Source organism: Hyposmocoma kahamanoa, unplaced genomic scaffold, assembly GCF_003589595.1.
Source record: "Hyposmocoma kahamanoa isolate Upper Pololo Valley unplaced genomic scaffold, ASM358959v1 160, whole genome shotgun sequence".
NCBI lineage: Eukaryota > Metazoa > Arthropoda > Insecta > Lepidoptera > Cosmopterigidae > Hyposmocoma > Hyposmocoma kahamanoa.
Genome location: NW_020653575.1, coordinates 4607099 through 4633715, shown reverse-complemented (window position 1 = coordinate 4633715; position 26617 = coordinate 4607099). Strand labels below are relative to the sequence as shown.

Below are 26617 nucleotides of genomic sequence, written 5' to 3'. Positions count from 1 at the left end.
TCTCTAAAAAATCGTGATTCTTCAAGACAGTATGTCCCATGAACAAACTGGTCTTCATTTCCAGTAGTAACACGGGCTACCCGAAAGTTTGATTAATAAATGGCTCCCAATCTTTACTAAACATTGTAAGTGGATTATTTACCTTCCTTGCTTCTACTTTGTTGTGACTCTACAAAAGTTTTGTGTTTATTCGACAGAGTCCATTGGATTCATAATTATTACCGCTCCCTATAGCCACTTTTGATACTCCCATGGACCTATAACTCAAGAGGATTGCTAATAGCGATGCAAGACAGCGTAGTCGGGTACTTAGTACCTTTTGTTACACCAGACGTCGCTACGAGTACTAAATAGCCATTTTTGTAACTCGTCAAGTATCGTATTAATTTATGCGTGGAGCGCACTACAAGTTTCCAGAATGAATAAGAAAAAAATACTATAAATGGTCAGAAATTAATTTATTGTTTCTCAAAATATTCTCCGTTAGCGTTAATGCACTTTTTCATACGAATGAACCAATTTTGAAAACATTTATGTCACTCCTCCGTGACAATCTCTTCAGGTGTAGAAAATCGTTTACCGCGTAACTCGTTCTTAATTTTTGGAAATGTCGTGTCGTGAAGCGTCAGAACGGTATCGGTTTCATATATTAATATGGTTAGATTTATATTAGTAGAGTTTAGTTTTTACCAATTTATGAAAGGATTCAGGAGCACGGAGATTTTAAGATCTTAATTAAATTATAATATGTAAATCGTCATTTTGAAGACAAATATAAAGAATATTTTTTTGGTGGTTCAAAAGTATCATATGTGAGAAATGTACTTGAGGGAGATTTTAATGGGAAATAAAAAATATAAATCTTGACTTTTCTTTTTTTACGTACCTTAGGCCGCGGACTTATCAGCCGCTCCTCGTATGTATGTTAGATCTTAAGGTTTTAGATTATATGGATTCAATCCACAAGCGTGCCAAGAGGCTTATAGGTGACTCTGAATTAGTGGAGAAGCTGCAGAGCACCCTGGAACACCGCCGTAAAGTTGTCTGCTGATCTCGTATTGTACACGATCACGGACAGCGTGCGATGGTTTGACACGATTTAATTCCGCCTTCCACTTTCCATCACCGGGGGACTGACGTAAGCTTGGGACCCCTATGATGTGGTTATTCCAAAGATGCGTACAAAGTGTTACGCTTCCACATGTATGTGGCTAACGGCTATGGAGTGGAAATTCTCTGCTTGCAGACTTATTCCCTGAACGTTTTAACTTGGGCCTTTTCAAGGCGAGAGTGAATAGGCATTATTCAGGTGTGCATGCTCCAACGTGGACCTCATCGTCACTTTCCACCAGGTGAGATGGAGGTCAAATATGCATTTATATAATTTATAAAAAAAAATATGGTCATGCCTTATTTAAACTAATAAATAAAAAAATTTAAAAAGTGATACTGCATTACTTTTCGAAGCAGTATTCTGTATGTCTAGTGCGTATAAAGAGCGAGTCGTCCAAATCATAGTACGAAGAATTCAGGGAAGTTTAGTTTGGGACCTGGTAATTGTTTGGCACATTGTTGTATTATTATTCTAATTCAGACGAGAAAAGAATATTTTTCTTGTCACAAAAGAAGGAAAGTTCCACGTGCGTAACTTCAGCGTTTCGCTGGCGTTGTCATTAGCCTGGTAGCTATTGTTGAGTCAATCGTGGTCCCTATTGAGAGGGCATTCTTCACAATGCCCGACCATTAATCATGTTTAGTTTGTTTCTTTTTTTGGAAGGGCATTTATAAAATTTAATTTACTTCGGCGCCATTGTTGTACGTATGCCGTTCTTGGAATGCTTTGTGAGTGCGTTTCTCTAAAGGACGAATCAGTTAAGTGAAGCATTAGGACGCCTCCAAATTGAGATGGAAGCGTTGCAGTGGCATTTTCGTTCGCAATTTTCACACAATATTTAGAAAAAAGTTGCATCGCCACTCTCATGACACACGCGCGTCACTTTTGCATATTGCTTATAATTTAATGACGACTATCTGAACAGTCTTAATTTTTTAGAAAAATGAATATTCTTCATTCTTCCCGTATTCTCCCATTATCTTTCGTATAATTTTATTTCTTTTCTATCCTCCATGATAATTTTCCACGTTGACCCCGGTCAAAAGTTTGTTACTGAACGAAGGAAATAAATAAAAGACCGTTGGTTCCACCATCTAAGTGGAACCACGAGTATTTGAAAATCCTACTGGACCCACTTGTGGAACCAAACAGTGGGTCCAACAGTCCTAAAGGACGAAAACGATGCCTAACTTTCTTTTACTAAACGATTTTATATTTTATTTCCGGCTAAATAAAACTTCCTAAAATGTTTCCAAAAGAAAGAAAATAACATGAGCCCTAAAATTATATTTTTGTAATGTCATAAAAAAAAAAAAAAAATATATATATATATAACCGTCAATGTGAATAATAACCGCCGAAGTATTTTAATAACCGGCAATCTATCTCACCACCGCTCTACATGTTTTTCAACCCTGACGTTGGCGAAATCGTCGTGCAAATCGACGGAGCCATTGATACAAAAGTTGAAGTTGAAGTTGAATGATGACTATATTATTATTAATGAATTATTAATTTTTTTTAATTTATTGTGTATTTTTAATTTTATAATTTTAATTTATGTTTGACGATCTCAATATCATTTCTTAATACTTTGACATGTAGTGTAATTTATAATGTAACATATTTGAGAAATGAATAATCTAGTCTAATAAAAAATGAAAGCAAATTAATTTGCTACTTCGTGAACCAAGTGAATGCAGTTAATAATGCATGAAAAAATATTCGACACAAGCGCAGCTATTTTGAACGATTTAGTCTACATTAGGTTCGCGAAGTAGCAAATTAATTTACTTCCATTTTTAGCTCAAACACAGACATTTCTCTTTCATTTCAATTCACTTGTATCTTTTTATTCAAGCGTGCAACACACAGGGAACGGGTACGGGTCGGGTCGGGACCGCGGCGGGTCCAATTCCTTGTATTATTCTAGCATTTAATGGTTAATATTGGATTAATTCTGCGTTCGTTACAGTCAGTTTGAAAATGTGCTGGACAGGAATGGCACAGAGTTACGTGCACGTCCAGTTTAACACTTAGGGTGTCTTCTACAAATACACGTGAAAGGGTTGTAACCCTAACTAGCCGTGAACAGGTTCACGGCAATGAAATGGGAAACTTCCGGTCCACAAAATTTATTCAAGAAGTAAAGTTTAAAGAAAAGGCTGTAACAATAAAAAGGTAAATGTAAAAAAACAGGTACAACAGTATAAAACACTCTCTACACTTTATTATTAAGGCACTTACCCGTTACCATTAAATGGGCCGAGTAACTGAATTACAGAAATAGATACACGAAGGCTTATAAATTATTACACATGATTAGCTTATTAACAGCTCCGACCATTGTGGCGGTCGAGCTGGGAGTGACCGTGGTACGAAAACAAAATGAGAAAGTGAAGGAAGATGGAACAATTCAAATTTAAATACATGTAAAATAAAAAATGATAGGATACAAGAGGAGAGAGGCGATACAAAAAGGTGAGATGCCGGTGAAAGGAGGTCACACCGTCACATACGGAACTAGACCCGCCTCGGTCCCGACCCACCCGCATTCGCCCTTTATGTGTTTCAAGCTTTAGTGAACTAAAAATTAATAAAACGCCACAGTCGTGCCGCTGCAGCACTTCTACAAGCGTCTATTTTGAAGGCGCTCTTATACGTATCACTGCGCACGTACGCACGTGTCTTCTCTAAGGACTGGGTCTAAGTTACGGGTTAGGGACTTCACAAACCGTGAAATACACTGTCAAATTCTTGCTACGACGGCAAAGCGTAGAAGTTCTACGAATTTCTACGAATTGCTTGATATGTCGCACACCGAGAATGATAACGTTACTATGCAAAAAACTATTTATTTTTTATTTTTAATTACATCTTAGATTTGAGAGTACGAACTTTATAATGCAAAAACCCCCGTGTACGTTGTTTTCGTAGAATTTGCTACGTGACGTAATAACGTCATGCTGTATAAGGGAAACGGCGCATAGGACACAGCGCGATACTGACATGTTTTTCCGTAGTGTTGTATCGCGGAGTTGTGAAACAATTTACGAGTACTAGTAACTCCGTGAAGTATATTGGCATTTTTTGGATAGTGTCATTTTTGCATTAAGTCTAATATAGTAAAGAATTGCTGAGCTGAGGTCGACATTGGTAAGTGGATATAGAGTACTTTATCTTTTTAACCGACTTCAAAAAAGGAGGAGGTTCTCAATTCGACTGTATGTTCTTTTTTGTATGTATGTTACGCGATAATTCCGGTATTTGTGAACCGATTTTCATGATTCTTTTTTTGTTGGAAAGGGGGTACTTCCATAAAGGTCCCATTTCATTTTGAAGCAAGTCATCCACCTATAAGGGTGGCTGTTCACGCATGAAGATTCATTTTTATTAATAGCGCCTAACTTTAATTTAGGAGCAATTATTTTAATGGTTGATTTTGCTATTTCTCCAATTCAAGGCGTTTTTCTCTCAATATACTTTGAGTAGTGAGAACCGATTATCTCCAGTGTCAAGTCCTGTATAGTGGCGAACTAGGGGATATTTCAATAAAACTTAGCAAACAGACGTAATTCCACGTACTTTTGAGGTCGGTTTTTTAGTACTCTGTACTGAGATTATTATTTTCGCAGTTTAAAATAAAATTTTATGACAATTTATTTTTATGAATCCTTTGTGACGATATTGCATAATGAGAAGATATTAATTTACGTGAAAAGATAGGAATAGTGATATAAAAAGAAATTATCAAAAATACCTTTATTGTGGTAAGTGAAAATTTGTATAACACTTCTAAAATTATGTAGGTTCACTTCTAATTTAGCTGAATAACGCATTAAAAGAAAAAAGAGAGCTGCTCATTAATAAGTCGTATCCGTTGCGGCACGAATGAGATTCTGCGCGTTGTGGCTGGTAGAGTGGATTGCCCAATCATGCTACATTGTATGAAACTGCGTTTAAAACCATGTCGATGATTTATTTGATATTTAATTTAATTTGTTTAATTATTCTATGTTTTTAAGTTGCATTTTGTTTATTTTAATGTGTGTAAACCTATTGAAGTATCTAAGCTAATATTATAACTGTAAAATATGGACTGTAGTTGTCTGAGAATAAATGATTTTTGATTTTTTTTTTATTAAAAATGTTCGCTGTGTAAGAAATTGCAATTATCACAATTTTCAGAACTTTAATTGTTCATTACGCAAAACCAAAAATTTTGCATTGTGTCACTGTCATTTTTAGTGTGCGATGTGGAATTAAAAAGTTATCATTCAGCATACGACTCGGCAATAGCCTCGTTTACACAGTCACTCTATTGCGCGTGATCAGGAGAGTACAGGATTGCGGGAAAGCCTGCACGCGCAATCGCGCGCGATTACCTGTTTGAACTTTTGTAATTAGAGATAAGTTTACGGAAATTAACATTCTTACACAAGCCTCACAGTACATTTATGAAAATGTGATTTATGTTAAAAGGAATAGTAATTTATTTATGAAAAATAGTGACAGACATAACATTAATACGAGGAATAGAAATAAACTAGCTTTTCTTGATAGTCGTCTTCACAAAGTCAAAAAATCATTTAAGGGGCAATGTATACGCTTCTATAACAAGATTCCGGTTGATATACAAAATTTGCCTTTCACGAGGTTTAAAACTATAGTGAAAGAAAACCTTTATACTAAAGGTTATTATACAAATTCTGCGTACTTGGATGACAAAAATTCGTGGTAGTAACTCATGGAGGTAGTCTCGATCTCTGATGTTTCAATAAAAAATAAAAAATACTGTAAATGTTATTTACAAAGAGCAACCTCTAGAGTTTCTTGCTCATTCTTCTCAGGGGAATCTGCCTTACGAATGAGCGGTAGAGTTCAACCATTGTGACGATTTCAAGTGTAATTATGCTTACCTATGAAATAAAGATTATTTTGAATTTGAATTTGAATAAGCTAAAGTTCTTATGCGCGCGAATGCTTGTGTTCGTTTTTGTGACAACGGAAAGAGCGACGCGTGTTGGAGTGCGCGTCTGATGAGCACAATCGCGCGGTCTTTCCCTTTTCCTTCCAACGTCTTTCTTTACACGCGCGCTCAATCAATTGCTGTATCACGCGCGATAGAGTGTCTGTGTCCCGCTATTGCTATGACAACGACGACTTCACCGGTGTAGTCTTGTAAATCTGGCATTGGGTTTACATTTATGACTTCTAAAACCATAATCGTTTTGAAGGTACTCGATCACCTCTGAGGTAACGCTCGGACTAAATTGAGATTTATAACATTCTAAAAGACCTTCAATTTTTTTAACCTACAACAGCATTTAACGGAAACTAAAACTACTGCATAGTTAAATAACAATAATTCAAATAAAACCAGAAAATACCATCCACAAAAAATAACTACAAATATTTATTATAAATTTTACATGAAACATAGATCATACAACCTTGGTACCAAATAACAAACACAATAAAATACCATATACCAAATAAGCAATATTTAATAAAAACAGTACATAATTAAAAACGAAGCTACGCTTAATGAATATTTTATTTGGTACTGGTGTGCGTTGGACAGTCAAAGTTAAAATTAAAAACAATTAATCCTTAATCTTTAATCATAACTTACTAATCACTATAAAATAAATAAGTTTAAATAAGTACGGCCACTTATTCTAAAGAAGTACGGAATTACAGTTAAAGAATTTAATAAAATGCGTTAAAAAGGGAATCTATACAAGTATACACTGTTACCACATGTAAAAATACAATTGAAAAACCGCATTGAAAAAGTCGGAAATATAAATCCCAAATATTAAATGGAGAATAGATACACGAAGAAGAAGAAAGAAACATAAAGATGTACTTTGTGGGAATCCATGTTAATAAAAACGGAAGTAAACTAATTTGCTATTGTGCCAACCCTGGGAAGGTTCGAATAAAATAACTGGCTTTTGTTGAATATTTTTTTCATGCAATTAATTACAGTAGAGCTCCATGTGAAAGAGTTCGTCCAGGAAAGTACTGCCACCTTACCTATTTCTGCCGCCAAGCAGTAATGTGAGCATTACTGCGTTCAGGTTTAGAAGGGTAAGGGTGTTGGTGAAATTACAGGCACATGGGACTTGTCAACTTGTCTCAGTAGAGAACAAATAAGGTCTCGGAGTGACGGGCGCAGTTTAAGTGCCCCTAAGATCTTTGCGATTTGAAGCTCTGAGTGGGTGGGATACAGGCGTGTCGCTTACCACCAGGCGCATGACTTGTTCCTGTCACTTCGTATTATAAAAATGCGTTTATGTTGTTTTTTAATTTAATTTGAAGTGAAGGTGAGGAAATTATATATTAGTTCAATAATCAACACAAGCGCAGCCATTTTGCATTTTCACCGGGTTCTCGGATTAGCAAAGTAATTTATATCCATTTTTATTTTAAGTACCTATGACCCTATTACGCTTTTAACTCTCTCTGCGTTTCAACCATGCTAGTTACTAAATTTTGAGCACCTTTACCTTCTTGATCATCTTTCTCGACAAGTGCTCTGTTTATAATATTAGCACAATCCTTATTATCTATGATACTAACGTGGTTACCTTCCAAGAAGTGTACAGTTAGATTATCAGTAAATTTGTCCAAACCATAATTCTCTTCGATGACAACGTAGCCAGGGGTTTCTTTAGGACGCAAAAGAACGATAGAAGACTCAAGTTTCTTAATATTCTTGAAGTCATAGTCGAGAAGAACTCTAAGTCTATTGTAACTGGCATTAGCAATGTTTTTGATGAACTTGGGGCTGTATTTAGATTGTACAGGACATGCTTTGATTGCAGCGTCAATTCTATCGTCGAATGAATCAATGTCGGCAAGAATGTTCATTAAATCTTTGGTGGCGTCATTATTTGGAGCAATAATTTCCATCGTTTGACAAAGGAGACCGTTTTGAAGTTGCTTTTCATCCTTATGGCTTACTGTCATTGTTAACAGGGCGTAGAGGAATTCCGGAGCGCCGTCAATACAAAAAACTACGCCCTTGTGCCCTGAAAATTATATGTAATTTGTTAAACAGTTCATAGTAACAATTAATTATAAATATTACATAGCGGTGCAATAGCATTTTGAGTGAAAATAAATTAAACATTTTCTTTTTCGTAGATACATCATGTGTATTTGTTGTCTCAAAACAAAACACCATTCTGGGCTCTTTGCAGGCCTCATGGTCGTGGCTACCTGATACAGTGTTGGTCATCAACCATTATGTCTAATATTATAATACTATTTTAAAGATAATATTAATAATTTTTGCAACTATGGTTCAGAACAGGGTGGCTTACATTAACAATAGGGTGGTTTATATTAAGAATAGGGACCACGGGCCCTATAAAGACTTCGGAACGTTCGTTTGTTTTGATGTACCAAAAAAATCTCAATACTAGTACTGAATACGAGTAATCGTGAAAACCTAATAATTAGATTTTATAAAAGATATATTAAGATGTCACCTTCTTTTTCTAATCTTGAGGCAAGCTCCAGCGTAAGTACGACTCCAAAACTGTAGCCAAGTATCTTGAATGGTGCACCTGGTGCAATTCTCGTTCGTACAGACTGCAACAAAGGTTATGTACACAATAATGCAGGCAGAAATACACAATAACACTTCTCGCTGACTGTATCGAAGAAGAAAATTATGTACGTACCTCATAGAGTGCGTCGGTCATTGCTGCAAGGTCCTCACCGTTACGTTCCGTAGCGAATTGCAATCCGCAGACCTTGGTCTTAAGCCTGCGACATAAAGGCTCCAGACCTGAGGCACATCCTTCCAGACCAGGTAAAACGAATAAAGTGTTTTCCATATCATGAATTGCTTCTTCACCCTGAACAAAAGGATATAAATTTGAAGACCGAAAAGTGTTGATACTTAAAGGACATAAAGTACAATGCCAGTTTTAGTTTCAAGTACTGAGGTCTTTATTGTTTTTTTATTACTTTAACTGTCGAGAATTATGTCAATTGTAAAGCTAGTGATGCTCCGTCCATTTTGTTTAGTTTAACATTTTATTTTGCTTCTATTTTATAGCATTATTTTAACATTTCTGTTTTGAGTTCCACATCAGGCATTCGTTAAGCCATACTAATGTACCTCAGATCCATCGCTGACCATAGTTGGCATGTAGATTACAGGTTCAGAGGCAGTTTTCTCGTCGCCGAAGTTTCTAAGGAGAACCCTGAAGCCAGCAGTTCCATCAGCCGCCGGGCGTGCCGTCGCTGATGTGGATGCTGCGGCCTCACGTTGCGCTGTTAGCTCTACCAACCTTGGGAAGGAAGGTTACCATATGTTATAATATAAAATTAACGGGACTTACTCACGTAGTATTTTAGTCAGAAGCGGTCCGACTAGTTTCAACTACAATATAATAATCGATGGTCTTCATCAGGGGTTGAGTGCAATGTTCGAACGTTCGAACCCCTGATGAAGACCATCAATTATGGTCAGAAGCGGTCCAACTATTTTCAACTATTACTATTATATAATGTGCTATTATTACGTGCAAAAGCACAAATAACACGTAACCCTATCATATATATAATAAATAAAGATAAATAGATAGATTTAGGATGAGAATGTGGATGGCAGGGAAGGCAACTAGTACACTCTGAGGCATGTACAAGTTATCTCAAGAAACACTTACATGCAATCATCCACTGACTCACGCTGGAACACCATGCCATTCACTCACAAAAATACACCGTCATTTACCTCTAAACATTTAAACGCCTAGCGTTGGATTAGCAAATATGGAAAAACTTACTTTAGTTTATAAAATACTGTTCTATGTACATATTTGTACTCGTATTGGAAATGTAAACAAATAAAATAAAGTAAATAAAAAAATAACAAAATGGAAGCAAATTAATTTGCTACTTCGGGAACGCAACACTTTATATGTATAGAGCCTGTTTGGGTTCGCGGAGCAGTAAATTAATTTATTTCCTTTTTTATTAAAATGGATTTCCGCAAAGTAACTCTTCAATCAATACAAAATTGCTTCGTGTTTACCAGATAAACAGAAGTTCATACTGACAAATAGGTGATCGTAAGCGACACGCATGTCCATACAGTTGCAGTACCACTCAGAGCTTTAAATTACAAAGATGTGAGGGCACTGCTACGGCGCCCGACGTCCTGAGACATAAGTAGACAAGTCCCATGTGCCTGTAATTTCATTAGCCCCAATACTGCTTGGCTGCTGAACCTCTCACTCATCCTGCCACTTGGTATCATAAAAAAGCTCTGATACTAAACTTCCACTTACTCAGTTACAAAATCCACGTTATTGGGAATGGATTTTTATCCTGGTCTGTGAAATCTGTAAGCAACCAGGTCTATAAAGAACAACTCACCTAGCAAAGGTAAGGGTACGAATATCTTGCGCTGTCAGGAAGATTTCGAACTCTCTTTCAAGGGTCTGTTTTATTTCCACAGCCATCATACTGTCCATACCCAATTCAGCCAGAGATACCTGCTGTGATACTGTCTTCAGATCCTTGATACCTGTTGGAAAGAATAAAATTCGATAGTAACCCAAAAAATATTGTGCCTATATCCTGTTCTTAACTTTGAACTCAAAAAGTGGTCAGTTATAACTTTGTAGCCTTTGTCTGTGAGTGTGTCTATGGCATCGTAGCTCGCAAATGGACGATCTCATCCCAAATGGGTATTTTTTTGTTTGAAAGTTTCTTTAACAGGATTCTTAGATATGTTCGAGGAACATTTGTTCAGCTGTTTAAAGTCCATCAAGACTTTTAACAATGGACTTGATCTGATGCTGCAAGGAGAAGTCCTACAGACTATTTATCTCCTCAACTACTTATAACAGCACATATTGTTTGGGCTCATTGAGATCTCGACGAGTGACTTTATTAACATTTTTAGAACTTGCTCTTTTTTATCGAGGTTTTTTTAATTTAAATTTAATTTTTATTATGTACCCGTTCTAATTTATTTACAACGACTTTCTAGATTGGGACAGGTTCTGAAAATTCGAGAATTAAATAATAATAGAAGTAATATTTCGTATTTTTTGACATTTCAAGAGTTTATAAGGGAATCCGAAATTTTGGACACGGAATTCTATATTGAAAATTTAACCAACGGTGACTATGGTAATAAATACCATTTTATGAAGAATTGTTTACCCATAATCTGAGCAACTGCGTCTACAATGTTTCCACAACCAGTTCCTCCAGCTTTCTTTTCCGCTACGACGATAGAAGACACGACAGGAGCATCTTGTTTCATAAATTTGTCAAGAGATAGGAGACACGAGGAGATCCTTTGCTGGAGAGTACCACCTATCTCCAGTTGAACGTCGTCATCTTGCATATCGGCTACTAGACCAACCTGAAACAATAGTCCCGTGATTCAAGTTCCCGTAGTTGCTGCAGGCTACCATAAATCTGACAACAAATTGGCAAAATTCGTTTAAAAAAAATCGCGAAAATATCGTAGAGCACAAAAACTTTTATACACTTCTGAAGTTGTGAACTCCCATAGGCTTTAACTAGTGTGTTATGGTGTATATGGCGCGTGACACATAAATCTCAAGTTACTTACATCGCCAATAGCTCCCCACTGAATAGCCAAAGCAGGTAAACCAAGTTTCTTTCTCCATTCGCAAATTCTTTCCATGACGGAGTTCGAAAAACCGTAATTCGTCTGCCCAGCGTTACCACGACCACAAGATACTGATGAGAAGACTACAAAGTCCCTGAAGGAAACAAATTCAATATTAATCATTAATCGATGTTAATGACATTGCTGTTGATCAATAAACAAGGACTATTTAATTAGTACGTTCATGAAAATAAAAAGATTTTTTGAAGACGCCAGAGAAAGATGTTTGCTAATATAAACAGATTATAACAGAATTAGCCTACACTTCCGATTTTTTTTTGGATAGACCTTTTTGTCTCCTTTTGCCATTGTCCAATAATATTAGTTATGTCAGTCAATCTGTACACGTAAATGTAATTGTATGTGTTCTGACATGATAATATGTAAGAGGCATCAATTTTGTTGCAAATGTAAAACGAATTTTCAAACGTACTTGAGGTTAGGACATAATTTCTTCGATAATTTGTCCAAATTCATAGTTGCCAACGCCTTTGGCCCGAATGATATCTGGAATGTCTCAGGTGTCTGATTTTCGAAAATGGAATCTTTTAGGATGACAGCCAGATTGAAGATGGCGTCGACTTGTCCCATGGAGTTGGCTAACTTCAGCATTTTTTCGCAACCTTCTTCTGTTGTGATGTCGTCTGTTGAAATGCGGACATCAGCGCCGTATGATGCCCATGTCCTGATAAACATAACACTCTTGACATCAGCACGTAAATACTTTAATTGCGATAATAAGTATTGTTAATAATCAAACAAGTGCAATATTAGTGCGTGTAGATTACTTAAATAGTTTAACATATTGTATGTAGCTACGTTAGTCCTTAAGGTATATATTATATGGATCATGGGGTTAAGAGGGAGCAGAGGAAAAATTCCTAATTTTCGATTTGATTTTTGAGGGGTATATCCACTTTAAAGTTAAAAATAAAATATTGTATGAGTAACTACACGATATATTCAAGCATAGACATTAATCAGAAACATAAAGCAAGAAAGTTTAAAAAGATAGATAAAAATCACGAAATGACCTCTAATTTTCACATTTTTTCGATTCATCCTCGAAATAATTATGTTTATGGATGATCGAGAACTGTCTGTGTTCTTTTTAATCCCTTTAGTTTTAGAGTTATTCCGCTAAAACGAATTTGGTACTTTTAATGCGCAAAATTCAACATCTCTTGTCGCATGTCACGCGAACTTCAGGCATATATTTGTTTCACAAATTTGGGCGGAGCCAACGTCAAATACTTTTTTGGCATGCTCCCTCTTAAGTCATAAATGACAAAACTAAAAAAAAAAATTATGCCTGCTGTAGAAAACTTAAACGAATTATTGATAAATTATGTGAAAACATTTCTTAATCTACTGAGCATGGCTACAAAATAGAATAAATAAAAAAATCCAGACAATAAAACCAATTCTCCTAGTTTCAACCTTGAATACCAAAATAACTAAATCTCTACTCACAACTTCACTTATACCCTTTGTATTATACAAAACCACATGTGATGTGAAATTTTATAGCTCTTCTATTTAAGCATAACAAGTTATCGACCAATGTTGTTCGTAGAATATTTGAACATCTGTTCTAAAAAGTTGTCATTTTGCGGATGTGGCTAGAGGTATACCAAGGGTGCGAAGAAACTTCCTCGTCAAGTGCCCAGAGTGCCTATCGCATTGAGTATGTAATAAGAAATAGAGACGAAATGTCATTTAATTTGTTTGAAAACTAAAACCAAATCATTACGGAGACAAATGCGCTCCGATTGGCCAGCCCGAGGTCGAAACAATTCACGAGTGTCGTCAATTGTTTCACTTTAAATTGACCAGTTTAACTTGAGCTTTGGTATAATGGACGAAAATTAAAAAAATACATAATTTCAGATTTAATTACCGATGAAATGTATTTCCGTTTGTTTTCATCGTGATTCACCGAATGGAACAGCCTCCCATAGTTAGAGATATTATCTTTTTATTACGGAGACGTACACACATGTCAGTTGTTGGCGCTGTACTATTTCAGTTTTCTAATTTGTGATTTCAGCGCAAACGAGAGTTGATATTTAAAAGTGATAAAGCCCCATTTACCTAATGAGTTGCCAGGGATGGATGGAACTTATTTTGTTTCTATTTCTGGTTATATACTCGATGGCATATCGCTATGTAACTGAGCTTCCCAAAAAGTTAAGAACTTGAATGAAAAGAAACAAGTGAATTGAAATGAAAGAGAAGTACCTCTGTTTAAGCTAAAAGTGGAAGTAAATTAATTTGCTACTTCGCGAACCTAATGTAGGCTAAATAGTTGCGCTTGTGTCGAATATTTTTTCATGACTTATTAACTGCATTCACGTGGTTCATTCATTTATTGATTGGATTTATTATATGTAGATATATTATTCATTGATTTACTTATTGATGGGATTATTCATTTCTCAATTAAGTTACAGTATATTTTACACTACATGTCAAAGTTGAAATTGTGTTGAGATTGTCAAAAAAGAATTTTAAATTATAAAATTAAAAATACACTATAAATTATAAAATTAATAAATTCGATAATAATAATATTGTTGTCATTAAAGTATGTAATAAATATTATTATTATTCATAAACGATCATTATACATGACCCGAAGAAATAGGAGGAAATGGTACAAAACTATGTCAATGAGATAAAAATTAATGAGAAATAAAACAGAAAAGAATAAAATTAACATGCGTTACCGCAAAGTAACGCCTGAATCTCACTAATAATAACTCTGTTTGAGCATTGTTTTTTTCAGTGTAGTAATACTGTAATCACAAAAGTAACGCTCTGTAATAAACGAAGAGAAGATACATACAGTATAATATACCTTTATTTATGTCCACAATACAAAACAAAGTAATATTACATTCGAGAACATATTATTATATACGCTTAGAGTAATGTAACGTGGGAGAATGGAGCCCAAATTAAGCAGAACTTGTAATATGGGTCTCCAGGCACTCAAACCCTAGGATGTCATGTTAGTGGTATTGACTATAAGAGCATTGGGGAAATATATAATTTATACAAATAAAGATTAATGGAAAATGTGTGTGCGTGTGTAACTGACACAGAATGAATATACTTTCGAAAAATTACCTAAGTCTGGAGGACTGGTATCCATTGGTGACTCCTCGTCTAGACGTTAGTACAAGCTTCCTGGCATCTCTCAAGATGAGCCAGTCGGCTAGCTCAAGTCCGAAGCCTCCCAGGCCACCTACTATGATGAACACGTGCTCTTCGTGACAGTTGTACCTGTAGGGAAGAATATTCTATTAGTGTTTTTTTAGGGATAATATTATTTGATCCTCATAGATATAATTGAACTATTGTTAATGTGCACTTTTTTAAATAAACCATTTTTTTTATGTTTGATATATACATATATTAATTGTTAGGTAAATTATAAATGAACTGCATTCAAAGTAAAATTTTCTTTTAAATTATTTTCGAAACGCAGCGAAACTAAAAGCTGTAATTATAACAGAGTTACGGAACGGCTAAAACACGTTATCTAGTCATTACGTAGACTCTGATACTATAAAAATGTAATTTAACTTTTACAAGATAGCTTCTTCAGCTAAACGATGATATTTTGTGTTATTAGCATGCGCATGAGGTATGTTTGTGTGTTTCTCACTTCTACTAATTCTAAAATAGTTTTGTTAATTTCAATATTTCTTTTATATTACTTATTTCGATTTGTGGAGTTGTCTTATTTTACGCACTAATATGCTGGGATAATACAATACAGATTTACAACGTTTTCAAGATATAATACTGAGAACAATTGTGGGAGTTTCTTGGTATATACGAAACGTGGATCTGCATCGCGATTTGAATATGGAGCCCGTAGATAAAGTGATACAAATGTATGGCGAAGCTCACGAACATCATTATCACGTGAACATAGAGGTTATACAGCTACTAGACAATACAAATATGGTGCGTAGACTGCAAAGAACTAAACCTTTTGAGTTAGTGTAGTTAAGTTATAGTGAATAAAGTACATTAAAAAGAGTTTAACTTTCTACTTAAAATGAGATTTGATGGGAAAAAGAAACGCACAACAAAAAGCAATAAAAAAAAAAAAGAAAACTATGCAGAAACATAACTAAATATCAGGAAACAGTTACTCACAAATGTTTTATGACTCTGAGAGAACATATCTACATCTCTACAAATATCATTGTAAGTTCTACCACATCGGAGACACGCGAAAAATGTCGGGATTTTGAAGTTACAAGTACAGCTTTCACAAAGATTATTTTAATTTTAAGTATATTATGAAGAAAAAACGAAGAGAGAAACAGTGATGAAGAAAGTTAGAACTATATTCCTTATTTTAAACCAAATTACAAAAGGCTTTATCCTAAATATTCCAATAATTATGAATTCAAAGTTTTTGTTCAAAGTCTACAGTTTAATGTATTAGAACCACAATGAAAAATATTACTAAGGATCTCGATAATTAAACGAAGACATGGCTCAAAGGCCTTGTATCCACGCAAAAACTCTTAATAAAAAAAATCTACACATCCTAAGATAGGGCTATTATACGTGACATTATAGGTACATCACGCTGCCGATCCTCAATGAAATATTTAAATAAATCGGTACAAAAAATGGCCTGTTCTAATGATTGTACTGTATTTTTATGCTTACCTAGGTATACAGTTAACACGCTCGAAGGTTGGTTTCACAGGAAGGGTAGTGCGTTCTTCGTCACGGATTTTCACGATCACCTGTTATAGAACCTAATCGTTAGTATTGCACACGTTATCCAACTGAAGGGTCATATATTTTTTAACCCACTTCAAAAATGGAGGAGATTTGCAATTCGACTACGTTTTTTTTGTGTTTATGCTATGCGATCACGCCGACATTTACGTTGTCAAAGTCAAAGTCAAAGGTTATTTATTCCATAGGTAAAATAAATTTACACTTGAAAACGTCACATTTAAGCTACTGCTCGTTCACTACGCTGACCTCCCTGAGAAGAACAAGCAAGAAACTCTAGGGATTGCTCTTTTCAAATAATCTAAATGCTATGGAATACACTTTGAATCAAATTTGTGTGGATTCTGGAGCCATGTCGTCTTTCCATACATCTTTATCTAACACGTAGTCTTCAATTTTGTAATATGATTTTTCGATCAAAATATTTTTAATGTAGTTTTTAGACTTAGGAAATTATAAACTTAATATATGCTCCGGAATCTTATTGTAAAAACGTATACAGTCCCCCATAAAAGAGTTGTTCACCTTTGTTAAACGAAATCGTGGTACCATGACTTTGGACTTTTGAGTACCATGAGTTTAGTCCAAATGAACAGGGTATTATCTCCAAAACACAGATTTTCAGGAGAAGCAATTTTAAAGTTTCTTCTAGCCGCTGTTGTTATTTGTTTCTCCTCACCTATATGTATTTAAAGCCTACAAATTTAACTGTATTTTCGAATACTTCTTATTCTTATACAGTTCTGTAATTTTGACACAGTCTTGAAATTGTTCAGAGCGGTCTATAACAGTAATATTATAGACCGCGTAGAGGGTAACCTCTTGAACATAAAATATTTGTGATCCAGAGTTTTAAGTAAACTGTTTATGCTTAGTACGTTTAAATTAAGGAATGAATAATGTTGAAATCGAGAATATATTGAGTGATATAAGAAGTATCTCAAAACTTTTACTCTATACTATAAATTACCTTTACAATTCTTTGAAAAAAAAAAATGTCTCAAATGTTACCTTGAAATAATCGTCTTCGTTTTAGAAATAATGTTGCGTTTTAGTTTTAATACCCTGTTCAACGAACGACGACGTCTTGACGACTACAGCTTCGTGTGTAATATTGAATACGACTGTGTTGCTCAATATTTGGCCGACACGTGCAAAAAGTTCAGAGATACTACCCTGCCTCCCGTGACATTTCACGTCCGATCGTTATAAGGCCTTGTTCATTAGAAAGATCTCGATTTGATAGGACTGCATTTTAAAGTAAAAAGTCCAAATTTTGAGATGATACCCTGTTCATTCAAGGCAACGATTTGTGAACTCGGTACCTCTTGGTGCCATTCAAATTTGAAGAAGATATTGCACCTTTAGGGAGGCAAATTAGAATTAAAAATTTCCACTGTTTGAAATTTTTTTTAAATTACCCAACAGTAGATATGGAGTAGTTAGAGTAGAATACAATATGTAATATATTTTCGGCTTCTATCTAATTTGTAGTTTACACAATTGAAGTAAAGTTTATTATTCTATGGAATATTATTTTTCTAAATTTTATTTATTTTGTTTATTATTCTAAAAAGTGGAACTATCGCGGATCTAAATTTTTTACAGGTCCTATGATCAAAGGATCACGGCTGACTATTCGGCCGACTGGTACGATTCAGCCGTGACCTTTGGAAAAGTGGTAATAAGGAACTTACCTACTGGTAATACGAGCTACTCACCTTGCCAATGTGTTTTCCAGCAGCCATGTATCTAAAAGCATGTAGGACTTCATGTTTTTCAAATGTGCAGTATGTAAGTGGACGCACTGCTCCGCTTTCAATGCCAGAAAGTAAAAGATCTTGTAGCCTCTGCCGAAGGTTTAATTTAATAAAAGAAACGGTATAGTAATTATGCCGTCGGAAATTATTGTGATAATTATAATGAGTGTTTCATATTGTCCGTAAAATTTGAAGATAAAAAATTTGTGGACTTGAACATCCATTTTAGTCTGACACTGTTTTAAATCGCCTAAACCGCAACAAAAACTAGATGTGTCATTTCTTTTTATGATGCCTAGTAACGGGACGATACACCGGTCCATAGCAGTTGCAGTACAGAGCCTTAAATCACTCACCGGTAAGGCATAATCGCTCTAAGGCATAAGTGGACAAGTCCCATGGGACCGGAACGCATTGTGTTTACATAAGGCAGCAGAAATAGGTAATGTGGTAAAAAATACTTCCCTGGACGAACTTTTTCAAAAGTAGCTCTAATGCTACTTAAAATTACACAAGTTATGTTAAGCAAGGGGAGTTTTTACCTTTCTAAAGGACCAGCTCTGGTTGAAAATGTAATCCAACATAATGCCGTGGAAGGAGGTTTCTTTCAAGAGGAAGTACATGCCGATAGGTGTGTTGTTACTGATGTCAAATTTGCCAATCTCGAGGAAGCGACCGCGGTATGTAAGACATCTTACGGAAGCCTGTGAAAAAGACACAGTGTTAAATACAGTTTGATGTCAGATGAACCTTAATAATTAAGGCGTGATTGTGAAGGTAGGCTATTTTTATTATTTATTTATGTATTCACAATATAAGTTTACAGCGGTATACAGAACACTTAAATGCTAGTCAAATAGCCTGCTCTGGAAAAATTCATTGAGGGACAAAGCAGCATATTTCAATAATTCGTTGGAATATGTCGGCAGGTGACTGTTGTGTGAGCAATTGGTTAAGCAAAGAAGGCGCCTGTGCGCCAATGCAGGTGCGCCAGCGAACCGTCGAGAATAGACTCACGCGCCTCTCCAGTACAGCACCACCGCCACGCAAATATACGCCAGGGACAAACTGACCAACCCGAGATACCATTCCAAATAGTGTGATAATAGGCTGTCCAGTCCAATCGTTCCGTACACAAACATTGAAGGGAAAAGATACGGGTAAACATTGTACATATTTTTATAGGCAAATCTTGCAAACCTTTTCTCCACCTTCTGTATCATGTCAGTTTTTGTGGTTTCGGGAGGGTCCCACAGTACCGCTCCGAATTCCGATACGCTGCGAAAGTACATGTTGTAAAGCATCAATGCTACCTTGGAGTCGGTAAAAGGATACAGGAAAGTCTATGCCTTTGTATCAGTGTGGTAACAGAGCTTTATTCTAAACTATTAGTTTATTGCGTCGCACAATATGTATTCTGTTGGATACAATTCTATTTTCATATAAATTGTGGCTGCGGCAACGGGCGACAGTGTCCGACAGCTGCAACCGGCGACTGTGTCGATTTCATATAAATGTATGAAAATAGAATAATCTGATTTTACGCGTCGCAGAACGTCCTAATTCTTGACCCTGTCATTCCAGATTCAGATTTTAACATTTTAGGTTCCTTACCTGCAGTTTGTCGTCTGACAAAGAGTTGAGGACCAAGTCGACACCTTTGCCCTTGGTTTCTCTGCGAACCATATCTTCGAAAGACGTGTCACGAGAGTTCCCGATATGGCTGTCTGTTGATGACACGATAGAGATTTATTAGTGAACACAGCGTGTTAGTCTAAAAAAACATTTCATAGTTATAATTATTAATACAAAGATGTTCGATCTTCCATCGAGTAAGAAAAAATTATTTTGATCTGGCTGGATTCGAACCAGCCTCTTCTAGCAAACCGTGCCAGACGCTATGCTAACTAAGCCACAGAACGAACCAACGGGCTTTACGAATTTATCGATGTGCTTGTTACAGATCGTTCTTTTTTTAGTTTTTAACGACTTATTGCCGTAGCGCCGTCAGTGAGAAATGTATTTCTTCTCTACCAGGTACCTTTACAGCTATCAGCAGCTGACTAAGAATGTCGCTTTACTAATTGTAATTTTTAATTTTTTATTGAATCGACGGAATGTTTTCTTAGTGTTCAATCTTTGTAGTAATTTTACAAAAACAATTGAATATCATGGTGAAAATTCGTGACATTAAATAAAAACTTAAAAGTTAAATAAGCAATGGCCGACCCCTGACAACAACAAAGGCTTTAATTATTCGGGGTTTTACGAAATAATTAGTCAAGAAAGGCCGTACACATATCTCGCAGCAGTTTCAAACCAATAGATTAAAAAATTGAAAACATTGCTTGATGAAAAGTGCTGGAGCAGAGAACACGAGACACGAGCTATAAAAGTATATAGTAGCATCACCACCACAACGTAAGTGGACCTATAAGCAGGGGTAACAGTTACAAGCAGCCGGCTTACGTCAAGTTTTTTTTATATAATAACAAGGGACGAATAAGCCGTTCAACAGTTAAGCTATAGCAGTTGCAGATCCAGTCAGAGCTTTAAATCGCAAAAAAGATAAAAGATCTGAGACACACTGCTCCTGTCATGCTGATACATTAGTTGACAAGACTCTTATGACTGTAATTTCAGCGTCGCCGATCATATTGATGCAATTATCATACCTTTAAGTTGCGGGAACAATTTCTTTATGAAAGCTCTCTTCTCGGCTGTTCCGACAGTGGTGAACACCTCACATCCGTAATGGAAAGCCACGTTGATGGCAGCCTGGCCAACACCTCCGGAGCCCGCATGGATCAGAATCGATTCACCTCGCTGTAGTTGACCTACCATCATCTGAGGACACGAGACATATTTCAATACAAGATTTTATATGATATCAGTGACGAAACGGACTAGTCGTGCGTCTGGTGGTAAGCGACACGCCTCCACAACAGTTGCAGTGCCACTCAGAGCTTTACTGCCACTGCGCCCGTCACCCTGAGAAATAACTTGACAAGTCCCATGTGCCTGTAATTTCACCAGCACCCTTAAACCTACCAAACTCGAACGCAGTAATGCTAACATTACTGTTTAGCAGTAGAAATAGGTAAGGTAATATGTTAAGTTATGTGTTTGATTACGTTATGAAATGCTACACTATAGTATTGAGATGGTACTGTAAAAATAGCAGTATGATGAAATAAATCAATAAACATAGTTGTATGTCGACCATATATTCTGCTCACCATGGCATAGTAAACAGTTCCGTAAGCAACCGGCACAGTGGCAGCCTCGATAAATGACCACTCATCAGGAATTGCCCACATTAGAGCTCTGTCACCTTCAACGATGTTCGCCATACCCCTGTTCCGTACCATAGCCATCACTCTGGAGCCACTGAAAGCGACGAAAACATTCAATGTATTACTTTCACATTTCATTTCATATGTAGCGAGACACATCTGCTCTGACAAAAGATATTTTTCGTATTCACGTTTAAATAATTTTTTATTACTGATGTCATGCAATGGAGGAGGAATATCATTGCAGCACTTACTGGTGCGATACCTGAAACCGCCACAAAAAGCAGTCGTTCTGTGTTTATAAACTAATCGGAACTTATTCCCTCTTACACGTTGTGACCAATTAATTTCAAGGTATATATAATCAGGTTTCCGGGTTTTAACTTTATCAAACATTTGGCAGGCCAACTATAGCTTCTGATGGGCCTCCATTTTCAGAATGCCGAATTTAATTAGATAGGGCGTGATATGGGTGCGAGGAGGAATTCGAAAACAATAGCGAGCACAAGAATTTTGCACTCGCTGAATCAGTTTTTTCGAGCTTTTTTTGAGACAGTCACTATACACCGTGATGCAATAGTTCAGCCTAGATAATACCAGTCCTTCACAAAGCAGAACTCTCAGATCCTGGCTGACATAAGATCCAAAATTGTACAGAACTTTGAGGCGATAGAAGCAAGAGCGTGTGACGTCCAATTAATGATTTTCAAAGCGCAGCTCACTATCCATTTGCAACCCAACATTCCGAGCTGAGCTGACTCTTTCTATAGCCACACCTCCTATAACAATCTGTGGGTCAGCACTAATAGTCTTAGGCACATGACTACGGGAGCCAAGTATCAAATATTTTGATTTAGTTGCATTTAAAACGAGGCCGTTAGAAGAACACCAAGCAGAAATACGACTAAGATCATCATTTAAATCACCAACCATAGCGTTCAAGTTATTAGCATTGCCTGAAATATAAATTTGTAAATCGTCAGCATATAAGTGAAACCGGCAATTCAAAATACATTTAGCCAAATCACTGCTGTACAAAATGAAAAGCAAAGGCCCAAGAATGGAGCCTTGCGGGACGCCTTTCTGGATTGTCTTGAGGCCTGATTCGATGTTGGTACCATCAGAGTTTTGTATGACTACCTTTTGATGACGTCCACTAAGTTAATTACTAATCCAAGATCTGGAATTGGTCATAACCATAGTAAGTCATTTTTGAAAGTAGCATTTGAATGTTAATGGAATCAAAAGCACGCCAGAAGTCCAGCAAACTTAAAATCGAACCCCTACCAATATCTTGAGAAGCGAGGAAGTTATCAACGACATCAAGAAGAGCTGTAGTAGTGCTTGCGAAATCCAGATTGAAGTGACGGAAGGATTTAATTTTCTTCACAATAGCGCATAAGTTGGCCATGGACTACCTTCTCTAAGATAATAGATAAATAGGGTAAAATACTGATAGGTCTTAGCCACTCACACAGTCTCAAACACTTAAGGTAATAACACTTAAGATTCTTGGTAGTGTCATTATTAACAAATCTATGTTTATTTCATCCAGTCCAGTGGAATTTGACTTAACACTTAAAATATTACATAAAATATTATATATAATTTCACCAGCACCCTTACCCTTCAAAGCCGGAAGGCAGTAATGTTCACAATTACTGCTTGGCAGCAAGAATGGGTACTTCCCTAGACGTACTATTTCCCAAGGAGCTCCATTATTACATTTGAATATACTATATTACAATCATCGAGTATATAACCAGAAATAGAGATGAAATAAGGGCCATCCATCCCTGGCACTTATATAACACTGTTACGTAAACTGTCATTCCCCCGCACCGCAAAGCTACCTCAGGAACCGACTCAATTAAGCAGTAGGCCTGTATTACATTTGAATGTGATACAGTAATCTCCATATATGTCGTAACTCTGAAAAAGGTCGAAATCCCGTTTCATAACTAAACGGCGCTAATCAATAGCCTGGAAGTAGTTCATATTATGTAAATCGATATCAATTAATTCACTTTTAAAATGAAATATAAGTGGTCAGCTTTTTCTTTGTAATGTTCACATATTGATCATGAGCTAAAATATGCGTATAAATTGATGGCATTGTGTGTTACACACTAATTTATGGGTAGATGGCGCTAATTCCAAATAAAACAGAATAGCCGCCAGTATCCATAAAAACCTGTCCAATAAGCGGCATCTAGTTTATTTGTTTGTTATCACTAGAAATTAGAGTAGCTATAATAAATTGCAGATCGTCAATGTAAAACAAATTAGTTACAACAGTAGCTATTTGGTACTCGTCGTGACATCTGGTGTACCAGTAGGTACTAAATACCCGCCTACGCTTTCTTGTATCTCTCGACTTATTGATTGGTCCATGCCATAGATTAACTTGTTCAGTATGATGAGACGGTATCCGTTCTACAACGTGGATAAAGTTTTTTGATACGTACTTAGGTGTTCTTCCGACGATCTCAAAACCTTGTACGCACTCCTGCGCCAATCGTCCAGTGGCGACCGCATCCACCGTCACTCGACCAGTTGCAGTCATAACATCACGGAAATTCAACGCTGCACAGTATACCTAAGGTAGAAAATTGCAGTTTTATGACGATATAATAATGAATAGATGATGTAGATGGCTTGGGAAAGAAAATAAAGTGAATTACAAAGAAAATAATATGTAACAAGCACAAAGAGAAACTCATAATATATCCTGACACGATCTGTAGCTCAGTTGATGAGAGCACTGGCCCCGGTGCGGCAACAGACGCTGGTTCAAGTCCAGTTAGACTAAAGCAATTTTTATTTGTATTGTTTGATCGATTATAGAGTGTCCAATAAAAGAGTATTGCAGATGATCTCCGGATATGGTTCAACCTGAGCACAAGATCCTTGTTCCGTGTAGCTGTGTCTAAAATACAGATAGCCCTAATAATAGCCGACCTCCGGTAGGAGGTGGCACCTCAAGAAGAAGAAGTTGTTTGATCTCTCTATCAATAATAATAATATACGTAGTTGTACGTAGTAGAGTGTTATCACAATAAAATATAAGAATATTATTGTAATAAAAACATCATGGTATTCAGAACTGCCTCCGTGGTCGAACGGTTACCATACCGGATTGCCACGCAGAGGTCCCCGGGTTCGATTCCCGGGCCGGGAGAAATATTTGTATGGCCTACATTTATTTCTCTCGTGAGTTTGGGTGTAATTTGTGGTTGTCTATGTGTGTGTCCATGGCACCCGCGACACAGGGTTTCCCTAGTGCGGGGCTATGTTGAGTGTGTGCGTTATTATTATATTATTAATACATTAAAAGAAGATTAAAAATTAGGACTAGTAAGCTCAGACATCACACACTTTTATTAAATTGACTAAGGCCAATTTTCAATTGTGAATATCTTTTATTCACAAACAATTCTTTACAAATAAATATTAATTGACATTGAGAAATTTGATTAGTGGAAAAGTCAAGGGCAATTACATCGGAAGCGGTTTTACGTTAAGTAAGTTTAAATTTAAGGTTTTTGTTGGACTTAGATATACGACTCTTATATGGTATTTGAAGTTTATTCCACTGTCACTGCCTTTTTTACTCAGCGAAAACGGAGCGACGAATGCTCCTCATCTTTTAACTATTTTTGATTTTCCCTGTATATTCAGTACTTTGTCTCATTATATTCAGTATTTATGAAAACTAAGCTCTTTCTTTCCGCACACCATGCATCAACCTATCTTCTGATTGTCATAAATCATTATGTTACATAATAGAAAATTCAGAATTTCTAGAACTACGGTGCGTATCTTCAATGTTTCTAGTCAATAGAATTACTTACATGAATGAGAATCCTTTCCTTGTCCTTGAAAACGTGGTCCTGCCGGATCGGTCCCTCAAGCCAGCTCAAACTTGACAGGTCGCCAATTGTAGTAGTGTTAACAAAGCCATGGATAGCTTTCACTGTATCCAAGTCCCCGAGGAGGAAATGGCGGTAGGTACCCCATTGGCCCTATACGAGAATAACACACAATATTTTTTAAACTCCTGCAAAGAATGTCTACATTGAATCAGTTACAACACCAGATCCGTAAAAGTAGTAGTTTTTAAAGAAAAATGGTATATCTAAAAATTAAAAAATAGACATGCATAATAATATGTATGTTCATTTTTTAACCACGATTTGACTTTGTCATATATTGCGTTCATTTTGTGCGTACGTGTTTGTTACTTTATTATTATAAATAATGTTAATTATATAAAGGGTATGTGGGAAACAGTGATGACACTTCAGTTATGGCTACCTAGCTAAATAAAACTTTGTGAGTCTAGTGGAGTTTTTTAATTAGTTTTCACGGACATATTAGACTTCCAAATAGTTGCGGTACAATATGCTTTACAATCACTCCGGGTAAAAGAACTGGTAAGAATTTAATATTCTGTAAAATATTATATTAGCATTGTTATTTTCTTCTTTCTATATTTACAAAACAAGATCACTTACATTTTGATAAACGTTAAGGGCCAAATCCTTGTCCAACTGTTCCTCATAAATTTCTAAATCAGGATTGAAAGGCGGCGCGGATGGGTCAGCAATTAGAAAACCGTAAACAGCTTCACCACCAGGTTCCTTCCTTAGACAATTGACCAAACCTAACAATCCATTAATGTGTTCATCTTGAGTGTACAGTACTACTTTTTGCCCCTCCTTGAGCTCTTCTTTAACTTTATTAATCCAGGAATATGTCTGATCAGCTGCGACTACTTTTATGAACTTAGCTGGTTTAGCACCAACGCGCTTTCTGAACATTGTAATGTATTCTACGCCAGTGTCCTGGATGGTAATTATGTCTAGCTTGCCTGAAAAGTCTTTAGGGTTAGGACGTTCCTTTTCCCGACTGATGATAAAGCATTTATCACGGAGCGTTCCTAAAGCTTGTTGCAGGACCTGTTTAAAAATGAAATAATAATTAAAATATGAATTAT

The 26617-nt window shown here is 36.1% G+C and overlaps 1 protein-coding gene across 1 annotated transcript in view; it reads right to left on the bottom strand.

Moving 5' to 3' along the window:
• Window positions 1-6533: 6533 nt before the first annotated feature.
• Window positions 6534-26617, bottom strand: part of LOC113225437 (fatty acid synthase-like) — a 79026-nt gene continuing 58942 nt past the window's right edge. Inside the window, exons 24-41 of the mRNA XM_026457748.1 lie at window positions 26136-26579; window positions 25473-25643; window positions 24087-24217; window positions 21562-21712; window positions 20998-21169; window positions 19937-20049; window positions 18865-19026; window positions 18284-18412; window positions 16488-16567; window positions 14922-15077; window positions 12223-12474; window positions 11730-11883; window positions 11312-11516; window positions 10517-10667; window positions 9255-9426; window positions 8812-8988; window positions 8617-8719; window positions 6534-8154 (exon numbers count right to left, since the gene is read on the bottom strand). Of these exons, the coding sequence (XP_026313533.1) occupies window positions 7568-8154; window positions 8617-8719; window positions 8812-8988; window positions 9255-9426; window positions 10517-10667; window positions 11312-11516; window positions 11730-11883; window positions 12223-12474; window positions 14922-15077; window positions 16488-16567; window positions 18284-18412; window positions 18865-19026; window positions 19937-20049; window positions 20998-21169; window positions 21562-21712; window positions 24087-24217; window positions 25473-25643; window positions 26136-26579 (3510 nt within the window). The 3' untranslated portion in view covers window positions 6534-7567. The remainder of the gene's footprint in view (window positions 8155-8616; window positions 8720-8811; window positions 8989-9254; window positions 9427-10516; window positions 10668-11311; window positions 11517-11729; window positions 11884-12222; window positions 12475-14921; window positions 15078-16487; window positions 16568-18283; window positions 18413-18864; window positions 19027-19936; window positions 20050-20997; window positions 21170-21561; window positions 21713-24086; window positions 24218-25472; window positions 25644-26135; window positions 26580-26617) is intronic.